At 35.5% G+C, this 11722-nt stretch overlaps 1 protein-coding gene across 1 annotated transcript; it reads left to right on the top strand.

Annotated features, from left to right (window-relative positions):
* The first annotated feature begins 314 nt into the window (after nt 1-314).
* Nucleotides 315-10094, top strand: LOC107059874 (probable indole-3-pyruvate monooxygenase YUCCA10). The gene is made up of 4 exons (XM_015306951.1): nt 315-380; nt 4064-4297; nt 4711-4806; nt 9879-10094. Exons 1-4 carry the CDS (start codon nt 315-317, stop codon nt 10092-10094), a joined length of 612 nt encoding a protein of 203 aa, XP_015162437.1.
* Nucleotides 10095-11722: the final 1628 nt, after the last annotated feature.

Raw genomic sequence — 11722 nt, 5'->3', positions numbered from 1 at the left:
TTATAGATAAATGAACATGACACGTTTTAGCTTAAGCTAAAGATAATTTTCAATCAAATGTTTTCACATCTACCAAAGAATTGAGAAAAAACTTAGATTTTGTTTCAATAGTAAATTTTTTGCATTTACTTGTAACTGTTGTTTTCTATTACACTTTAAAAAAGGAAAAAAACTATAAATATCATTTTTATCCTGTTTGAAGACCATATATACATACCTCATTGTCTAAATTTCCTTTCTCTAAATCTTATTGCAATTTTTCTTTTAAAAATTCTAAAAACAAAAATTCTCTTTAATTTTCTGAAAATTTTGCAATGGCTAATTTCACAAAGGAAGAAATTGACATTATTGTGGTTGGAGCTGGACCATCTGGTATAGCTGTATCAGCCTGTTTAAACAAATAAATACAAGATTGTTGTGCTTATTTGTGGAAGAAAAATACTTATGATAGACTTCATTTGCATCTATCAAAGGACTTTTGTTCATTGCCATTTATGCCACATGCAACTTCATCACTTTAGTATATGCCGAAAAAAAAAATTATTCAATACTTAGATGAGCATGTTGAGCATTTCAACATCAAGCCAAAATTTCTAACTTGTGTTGAATCGGCCTTTTACAACTTTGGGGAATAGAAATGGAATGTCAAATCATGAAATTTGACTAGCGGAGAAATTGAAATGTATGATAGTGATTTCTTGATTTTGGCTTGTAACGAACTGGTTCTGTCATTTTAGAGAAGCCAACGGGGGGAAATTTGGGGCCGAAAAACTTTTTCGTAGTATTTGGATTTTCCCAACCTTGTCTAGATTTGGACGAAATTGGAGTCTTTAAGGTGTAGGAAAATCTTGTAACAATCTGGTGATTTATTTTTTATTAAGATTACATGGGTTGATAGATAACTTGTTAAGAAATCCTTACGACTTTACGGAATTGAATTCGAACGAGTAGAGCTCCCGAAATCGACCTTAGCGTAAAGGTATTTTTTGAGCATCATTGGTTAGAGGTCTGTTGTGGAATGGGGATTTTGGAAATCTTTGAATAGCTCACTGGTTCGTGCAAGCCGCTCTAGCGGTGCTTTTGGTCGCTCTGGCGAGGCTGCTACAACGGGGTGAGGGCAGCTATGGCGGGTTCGACGCGACTTAAAGTCGTAAATAAACCCCTAAAGACCTTATTTTGTACTTTTCAATTTTTAGAGCTAAGGAACGAACCTCAGGTGACTCCTAACAGTTTTTCACCATTTTTGAGGCTAAAGGTAAGATTTTCACTCCCCGAATCCATTTTTCGATCCGTAGAACGTAATAGAATGGACAATTAATGATGGGGGAGGGTTTTGATCTAGATTATATGGTGGAAACAACCCTATTTTGGATGCTTGGAATCATGGGTATGATCTAGGGTTGTTAGAATTGTTAGTAATCCGGGTAATTAGTGATTGTTTATTGATTCCCGTGTTATTATGATTGTTTGTAGACCAAGAACAAGCGGAACGAATCCGGAAAGGGAAAGATCAAGTTTCTTATGGTTTCAAGCTTGTTTCAAGGTAGGTGATGGTTGTGATTCTATGATTGTGTGATGTATGTTTGTTCTTGCTTCAATATGATACTTGCATGTATATGAATGTTGCATTATTGATCCTACCTGTTGTAAATGAGATAGATGAATGATAAATGGCATGAATCATGACTTAATTGTATGATCTTGAGGATATACTTGTGATTGTGATTGTCGCATGTTGAATGGATCGGTTGCCACGTTCCAGCATAACTCAGTTGGATTGGTTGCCACGTTCCGGCATAATTATGTGATCGGTTGCGACATTCCGGCATAATCATTGGATCGGGTACCACGTTCTGGTATGCTAATTGTTTGGGTTGGGTTCCATGAGAGGACCAATGACTTGTTATAATTGTGTATATTGTTGAGCATGTGATAATTGATATTATATATGTTCAGTATTTTGCATGTTTATAATATTTGGTTGACTTGCTTATGTTACACTTAGTGGATAGCCGCGTGATCCTACCAGTACACTGTGGTTGTGTACTGATACTGCACTTGCTCTTATTTTTGTTGAGTACATGGCATCTTCGAGCGGCTACTGACAGACCTCGCTAAGAAGATCAGTGATCACCGTTCGAATTCAAGGGTGAGCCAATTCTTCCGGGCTGACATCAGTTCTCTTTTCGTCTATGTCCACATTCCGGACTTAGAAAGTTCTACTAGTTATTTGTGCATTAGTTGGGGTTGTATCCCTTCTTGTTTAGCCTTGGTTCATTATTAGATGTTTTGGTACATTGACTTTCAGGTTCTAAGAATTACTTCCACAATGTTAGTTTATTATTGTTAGACTTTAGTTAGAGTTTATGGGAACTCTATTTATTTCCTTAGTATTTAACTTGCTTCCGTAAATTAAATGCCTTAGTTTAGGTTTAGTTGCTTGGTTTGGGCTGTAGTAGTGGTTCTACCACCGGAGTGTTAGTGTGGGTGCCAAACACGATGGTCTGGGTCGTGGCATGGCTACTGGAGAAAATAACGAAGGTTATATTCCAGAAATGATAGGAATAGAAAATTTCAAAGGCGAAATAATCCATTCAAGTAATTATAGATCTGGTGAAAAATATAAGGATAAAAAGGTATTGATCATTGGATCAGGAAATTCTGGGATGGAAATAGCTTTTGATCTTTCAAATTATGAAAGTCACACATCAATTGTTATTAGAAGTCCAGTAAGTCTCTTTATCTCTTTATGCCTTATCTTTACTTTTATCGTTATTTGTTTGCATGTGAGTAGGTTTGTGTTTGTTATAAAAAAAATTAAATGGTAGTGTTCGATCAGTTTAGTTGTACATCAATTATTTTACATGGTACCTGTTACTTTTTGCTTGCATTTGTAATGTTTTAAGTCGATTCAACAAGATATTGGGTATGAGTTTCTTGACCATCAACACCAGGTCATACCCTTATGTGAAAGGGCCGGAATATGAACTTGATTTCTCATGATTTTCATTCTACTTTATTTACCATCCATACAGTCATCTATACCCTTGTGGTATTTCTTATTTAAAAAAATATTTTTTAATTAGCTTCACCTCCAATAATTTCCATCGATTCGTCATTTGTGTTAAATTTCACAAACATACTCTCCAAGCACTATACAAAATTGCAAAAACAACCTCGATTCTGAATTCAAAATTGATTTAATAAAATCAGTTGTTCTTTAAAAAGGGAATACTTGTTGACTAGAAAGTGATTAAGGAATATGGTGTTGGATTATTGTAAATACAAAAATTTGGGATAGATATTTAAATATCCTAAAAACATAGAAATATCTCATTACTCCATTTCTAAATCGCACAAAATTAAATTTTTTAAATTCAGGTCTCATCCGGTATCTTATATCGTGATAAAAAGAAGAGTAGGATTTGGAGAGGTGACAAGTTGTTTAGTTAAAGTATAAACAACTCATACAGTTTTTACTTTCAAGAACTGAATTCGAAGAAAAAGAACTAGGGTTTCTTTTTCTTATAAGTAGAATCTTTATTTTTGCTAAGTTTGTCTTATTAACAATTTTATACATCGTCATTTCACATGTTTCACAGATAACATATTTTACTTTTTAAGAATTTGAATCTCATAATTTTGAAGAATCTTGTATATAGATATCAGTTAGATGACTTGATAAATGATAGTACAAAAAATAATTTGCACTAACTGTATATGAAACTTAGATTTCTCTTTAAATATAATCTTTTGTGCATTACTTATATATATTTCTTTTTTTAGAACCCTTGCTAATTCCAGTTACCAACTTTAGTATATGTCTTTGAATACTACAAGTTATATACCATTACGTTATAATTGATTTGATTTTGTACTTCTTTTTTAATATATCGTAAAAATATGAAACTTACATTATAGTTCATGATGTTCTCCCAAAGTACTATAACTTTTCTATTGTTAGATTATGCAAGTTTTTCACATGCACAATCAATTATATTTTTGATAAATATGGTTGTTAATTCTAAAAGTTTTAATATATTTTGTCCTAATGTTTTTGCAGATTCATGTCCTAACAAGGGAGATGGTGTATACTTCAATGTTGTTGCTAAAATATTTACCAATATCTTTGATTGATACTGTAATTGCGAAGTACGCAAAATTTAAGTTAGGAAATTTGTCAGAATTAGGAATACCACAACCAGAAGAAGGTCCATTTTCTTTTAGGGTATCGAAAGGTAGGTCCCCAGTAATTGATGTTGGTGCCATTGACAAGATTAAATTTGAACAGATTAAGGTATAATAGTATCTTTATTTTATTTCATTTTATTTTGAGAAATATTATGTGAAAAACAGATCGCTTTAGTTTTTCCGAGGGTTTTGGTCTTATAGTAAAAGTACAACATGTGATGTATGGTTAGGCGTACATCACGAGTTCAAATTTGATAACCACCAAGAAACTAGTAGTAGTATTTAATGAAGAAGAATAAAAAAACATGTTCATTATCATGCGCATTAGTTGAACTGTTATAGTTACGGAATAGGAAGAATTTAGTGACTTTGGCTAATACAGTATATTTGTGTAAATAGTTCATCCAATATGCATTGATAATCTATTATAAAAAAAAGGAAATAGCGCTTGGTTTTTTTTTATGAAAAAACTTTTGGTCAATTGATTATTTGGTACTACCTGGAATATCATAAATAAAGGATCATACAGTAGTGTTTGACAATGGAGATGAACATCAATTTGATGCAATCATTTTTGCTACTGGATACAAGAATATTGGTACCAAATGGCTAAAGGTACGTTATGCAAATTATCACTATGTTCTTTTTTTTTAATTCTAAATTTTAGTCTAGAAATTTTCCACTTGCCTGTAAATATCGTGTGCAAATATGTTTTTCTCGATAAGTTTTCCTAGTTACTAATTTAACTAACTATTAATTTTACCATCATTGTCTCAAATAATGGACAATTTTTTTTCTTTTGTACGCAGGATTATAGCTCAATATTCCTTGAAGATGGCACATTGATAAATTGGAAAGGAGAGAATTGGCTATAATGTGCTGGATTTTCAAAATTTGGATTGCTGGTATTTCAATGGATGGTAGAGCTATTGCCGATGATATTAAGACTGTTAGAGGAGACAGTTTAGATTTTTATTATTATTATATCAGACTATGTTGTTAAATAAATTGTCTAAACCTTGCATGAATGCAGGATGCTTTCTGCACCGGGCTTTACTTTTTAAGTTTATCTAGAACTTAAAAACATTGTTTCTTTTAGTATGTTTTTTATTGGAATCATGTTTCTACTGTCATAGAAATTTGATGAAACTTTTCTGATTGATTGTCTTTCTTTGTTGATTTTTTTCATTTTTATAATGATGGTGTGGGGTTCAGATCGTACACATTTCGACTATTACATCAAACATTTGCTATCTCTTGCCAGCGCAAGTATCGAATAATTCTACACATCAAATCAGGTAACTTTTATTTGAGACATTTATTAACAACGTGAATGAAATCTACTATGTCCTCTATTTTTCATAGTAAAGTATATCAAGAGAGAGAGAGATACATAGAGAGAGAGAATTGGCTTCTTGAGAATCTAATTTTCCTTCAATTCCTTGAGGTTTATAAGGTACATAAAATTAAATGTACATTGAGCAGTTAACATTCCATCTTTCTAAGGTCATTGCTAGGTCGATCTGTAAAAAATGTCCTAACGAACCATTACAAAAATAAGAGGATGACGACAGGTACGTTACCTAGCTCATAATAAATACTCCTTATGTCCTCGCAAGAATGTAAAAGTTGTTGCAGATGATTCAACTAGATACGCACCACCTACTTAATCCAGAACCAAATGGTTAATTTAGCTTCCTCTCAAACCTCATGTCTACATTTTTGACCACTTAGCCTTAGGTTCATGCTTACTGTTGTGCTTTCTTTTGGGCCAACTTTTTGTGTCTAATTTTCCCAACCACTGAGAAGAAGAAGTTCCTCCCCGGGTTTCATCTGATCTTTTCCTTTTTGTCGAGATAGAGTCTGGTGGTACATTGTCTCCATTTGATTGTTCCCAATTCACTAAAGATGTTTTTCCCTAACCTTTGGTAGACCATTTTCCTTTTGAACAAGGAGAGTCGTGTGGTTCACCATCCTCCTTAGGTTGTCCCCAACTCGTTGAACGTACTCCTTCCCAACCTCAGTAGGCCATTTTCCTTTTGACTGTCCATAGCTCTTTGAAGTTAATCTTTACCAACCTTCGATAGACCATTTTCTTTTTGTCGTGATAGGTTCAGAAGGTATAGCTGACTGAATTCCTTTCTGGCTTTCTTTACTTTGTTCAGGATTCTTGATATCTCTACAAGGAAGAGTGGTTGTATTATTATCTTCTATATTTTTCTTGTCTTAGAACTGTCTTGAAAGGGGTTAGCACGTCCAAACAATAGAATTTTTAATGTGGGTATTTCAACAAGGCCATCCATAAAAGCAGAAGTGTATTCGTTAGTATGCTGGATACACTTGAATATGTGTTTCACTTCTGCTTTCCTGACAATCCTTGTAGCATTTTGAGACCGATCAGTGAAATCCTCAACCCATAAAGATCACGATAATCCATTAATACATCACTTCAAAGATTACTTAGCAGAACGGATATCAATAAGTGAAAGATAACTAAACTGATGCAGCAAACTTTGGAGTCCATTGTTTTAGATAGCCAAGAGGCTTCATAGGTACTTGCACATAGTCCTTTGGCCCATAGCTTCTCAACCGATAATAACTGCAATGAAATGAGACCATAATGAGCCAGAAAATTGGAGGTTTGCTGGGGACTAGGAGTTTCTTTAAGATGAGGCCAGATATACTGGATTTACAATACCTTGACTAACAGTGTCACTAGCAACTCAGCCATCGACTCTTTCTTTCTCTTCCCATAGTTCACAAAATTATGCAATGACTTTGCCACCGCATCTGGATCACTGCCATCTAGAACGTTTACAAGCAAAAAATATTACTGAGATACTTAAAACAAAAACTCTCATGAAAAAACTAAACCAAAGAGAAAAGTTCCAAAACAACAAGGAAACAAATGCTAAAACCAGAACTTCATTTATAGCATTACAAATGAAAGATTTTTCATACACGTCCAGTTGTGATGCTTAGGGTCCTATATATTTCTTCAGAAGAGGTATTTCTATCATGATCTTGATTCCTGGGAATTTTTATTTTCTACTATAGTACTTCACAACACTCTGTACTGATACTTAAATTATTACATCCCTTCCAAAAGGAGTTCGATAACTGAAAAAGTAAAGGTTCATAGTTACCTTCTAATATGGCAGAAAATGGCGGCAGTATTGGAGGATTTTGTGTATGTGAAGTTCACATGACTCCAACTGAAAGAGAAAAAAAATAGATTATTAACTAAACAACTACATTAATAGCCCTCTAGAAAGAAAATATACACATACAAAACAAATAAGCAAAAAATCATTTAGAAACATTGAAAGTCATTCTGAATAAGCTAAGGCCATGAGGGGGAAAATTGAGATGAAGTTGATAAACTATGGCCTTCCTAAAAAGCATGGTCTTTTGTTTTTATGGACAAAAAGGGTTAAATATAGCAAGAAGAAGTTTATAAGAGTAACACTGTTGTCCGCTTGTACAAGAGGGTGCTTTACAAAAGGTGCACCAAACCATCTTTTTCTTTCTCCTTTTTTCTTTGGATAAGGCAAAATGAATTTCATTAAATAATACCAAGAAGGTACTGCATGTCTGCAAAAGTACAGAAAGTAAATTTCTCTTAATTTTGGTGTTTTATAAATTGAAATAATACAAGCTTGGTGTTGTAAGAATACTGTAACAAATTGGGCATTTTATTGTGCTTACAATAGCCTCTTTAGAGGATACTGTTGATAGCATATTATGCACATTTCACTAGAACAAAAGAAGATGAAAGAGGTGCCAGTTTTCCTTAGAACAATCAACAGGATTCTTTCAAATTTCAGCCCGAATTTGAAGGATTTCTCTGTGGATTTCGTCACCAGGTATGTGGGATTTCACTAGTGGGTTTCTTTCACCCATGAGGTCCCTAGAATTCAATCAGATTCTTGATTCCCTTCATATTGTTTAGACTTAGGGTTTCTAGAACTTCAGATAATTGTTGTGATTTAGCTGTTAGAGTAATCTTAATCTGAATATTACATTTTTGTAACCATGTTACCTAATTTTAGCATGAAATTTAGATCCCTAGTTGTGTAGATTCGTTTAGTTCATGAATTACACTTGCTAGGTCAGTTTATACAGATATACATGCATCAGTTTTCAAATGTTTCATTATCAGTACTTAGTGTTGTATTTTAAGTTAGCATGTCAGAAACTTGAGCTATCCAGTTTATTTTAGTTGTGTTGTATTTTACACATTCTAGTCGGGAGTAGGCTTAATACCGAGTTTGACTAGGGTCAGTAACTAATGTGCCGCTAAATCTTGGCACATTTGATGCTTGAAAACAAAGAATTAGTACTAAATCGGGTGTAGTTATGTGGATATGATGTGTTTGGTAGTGTTTGTACAGGTGAAATAGGTGGACCTGAAATAAGACAGAAAAGAAGAAAGTTTAGTTAAAGTGAATTGAAGAAAGTAAATACCACGGACGACATCACGGAAGACATCACGGACGAAATCTCGGGCCGTGGTCTTCACTACTGATCGTGGAGCTGCTCGTAGAGTTGAACCAATGCTTAGGTTTGGAGGAGCTGAAAGATGATTGAACCAAGTGAAGACCAGAGATGACCTCACGGGCCGTGGTCCTCACAACGGTCTGTGGTGAGAGTCGTAAAGAAGATCCAGTGAATGAGCAATGAAAAGTTCAAGATGGAATTGGTCAAGTGAAGACCACGGACAACTATACAGACCATGGTCATTGTCACGAGTCATTGTGGTGTCTGTGGTGATGATCTAGTGTACAGGCGTTGAAGAACCTATTTTGGATGAGTGAAAGTGAAGACCACGTAGGGCTTCACGGACCGTGAAGTGCTTGACGGATCGTGGAGGCAATAGTACACTTGTGCGACAGATTAGCCCTACTTCGAGTAGGACTATTTTTAAACATTCTATTTGAATTAATTAGGGGATTTTTTCAGTTTATCTTATCTTATCTGGAACGAAGAACGAAGTTTGGAAAAATTCTTAGCTTTTGGTTTTGAACATTAACATCGAAACAAGTTTGGAAGTTGGATTTCGGGTTTTTGAATTATCAAAGTGCTTATCGATTTTGCTTATATTTCGTAGGTATTTTCTTGTCATATTTTCATTATATACTTCTGTATGTCTACGTGAAATCATGAAACTCATTTACGGAAAAATACGAAACAACTTTAGAACTTAATATTCTGTTAATTGTTAATCTGGATTTTGATTACCAATCTTAGTTAATAGAAAATCACAACTAAACCCAAATTTACATTCCGTAAGTGCTCTCTTTAAGAAATAATAACAACATTTGGGTAAACGTGACAATGAAATCATTTCTATAAAGAAATTCTCTGTGGGATCGACCTCAACTCACGTTGAGTTCTATAAATTGACTTCGACCGTTTATACCTCTTAATTAAGGGGTAAGTTTGGACGTATCAAATTTTTGCGTCGCTGCCGGGGAATTTCAATTCAGAAGTGTTTTACTAGCTTTTATTCAAAATGTGGTTATATTTCCTAATTTTACGTCTTGTTCTTTGTCTGTGTCTCTTACATGTGAGTTAAACTGTGTATGCCAAATACCCGAAGTAAGGGAGCCACATTGATCCCATGCGATCCAGAACTTTAGAAAACAATTTGCAAAATGGTGAATGCACAAGAACTTGAGGCTTAGAGGCAAAGACTAGGATTGGAAGCTGAAGCTAATGCAAAAGGTATTCAGCAGTATGCTGTGAACAACCTGCCTAGGGTGGTGGATGAGCAACCAGGAATGGAAGAAATAGCTCCTCCCCACCGCCAACCACTAGATCGAAGAGGTCGAGCACAGTACCCAACTCACATGATGTACGAAGATGATGACTTAGATTTGGATGGAGCTAGAGCCACATGAGCGATAGTGTTACCTGCACTACCTCCAGGTGTGAAATTCACAATCACCAGAACTATGATTCAACTGCTGAATCTGAAAGGTATGTTTAGGGGTGCAGCTGGTGATGATGTGAATCAACATTTGATGAACTTTGTAGCGATATGCAAATCGCAAGAAATTCCTGGAGTTAGCCAAACAATAATGAAATTGAGGATGTTTTTCTTAGCTCTTACTAGGGAGGAGACCAATCGGTTGAATGAGATGCCAGATGACTCAATCAGGACTTGGACTGAGCTGAATGAGGCTTTCCTGGAATGATTCTTTCCAGCATCAAACTAGCTACAGATGAAGGGTGAGATAAGTGCCCACAAGCAGTTACCAGGAGAAGCGATGCATGACACCTGGTGGAGATTCAGTCAAAAGTTGAAGAAGTATCCAAACCATGGTCTCACTAAGGGACATCTGAAATAGGCTTTCTATAGATCTATGAATTATGTTACTAAACATGTTGCTGATGCTATGTGCGGAGGATCATTCATGAGGAAGCCATTTGAAGAAAGCATGCAGAAGTTGGATGAAGTATCTAAGAACAACAGAGCATTGCACACTAGGGATGCTGATGTAGGAGATCTTTGGTTTACCTTCAAACTTTCAGCAGAACAAAAGAAAAGAGAAGAAGAAAGGGATCAGTACATGGCGCACATGAGGACCCAAATAGATCTTCTCACGAAACATATTGTGGCAAGTTCTAAAAAGGTAAATGTTGTAGGACCTCCAAATAGGTATGAAGATCAGGACATCGATCTAGATGTGAAGGCTAATTTTTGGGCAACCAAGGAGGTTTCCAGAAATATAACTCGGGAAACCAAGGTTACATTTCTGGAAATACAGGTCGGAACTACTCTAGAGAAGGACAGTATTACAGGCCAGCAAATAGAGAGAAGGAAAACTGGAAGAACATAGATGGGTACATAAATTATCGCAGTGGTGCATATGTTCCCCCAGGTAATAGAGACCGGGCATGTAGTAGTTCCAGCGGGTCTAAGCTCGTAGACATGTTGGCCAAGGTGCTCCAAAAGGTTTAGTCAACTGATCCAGGGGTGAAGGAAATGAAAGGTGATTTCTCCAGTATGAGTCAACTGGTAGACTCTCACACCACCTCCATCAAGCAAATAGAGCAGTAGTTGGGGAAACTTTCAACATCACTAAACCAGAGGAAGAATGGGTCGCTAATAAGTGATACTATTCAAAATCCTAAGAAGGACGGGCACTGCATGGCTATCACCACCAGGAGCGGTAAGATTCTTAATGACCCAATTTATGCAAGTATTGAGCATGATCAGGTGTTGGAGCAAACTAGAAGAGAGGAGGCCGAAGCTGAACAGGTAAATGACTTGGAGGACGCTCAACCAATAGTGAAACCAACAGGATCAAAGGAAATAGAGGTTGAGGGAATTATGCCCCTAAAGTAGATACCAAGACCACCTCATCCTTTCCCTCAAAATCTTGAAAAGAAAGCCGAAGATGGGAAATTTACTAAATTCATCACCATACTGAGACAGCTATTAGTGAACATCTCATTGGTGGAAGCCGTAGAGTAGATGCCCATTTTTCTGTGCGGAACTGGTAGTTGGGGAAGTCATAGAAGT

The sequence above is a fragment of the Solanum tuberosum genome, unplaced genomic scaffold, assembly GCF_000226075.1.
Source record: "Solanum tuberosum cultivar DM 1-3 516 R44 unplaced genomic scaffold, SolTub_3.0 scf00043, whole genome shotgun sequence".
In the NCBI taxonomy this organism is placed as follows: domain Eukaryota; kingdom Viridiplantae; phylum Streptophyta; class Magnoliopsida; order Solanales; family Solanaceae; genus Solanum; species Solanum tuberosum.
The sequence above is the reverse complement of the archived record's forward strand: the minus strand, read 5'-3'. Positions and strand labels throughout refer to the sequence as shown.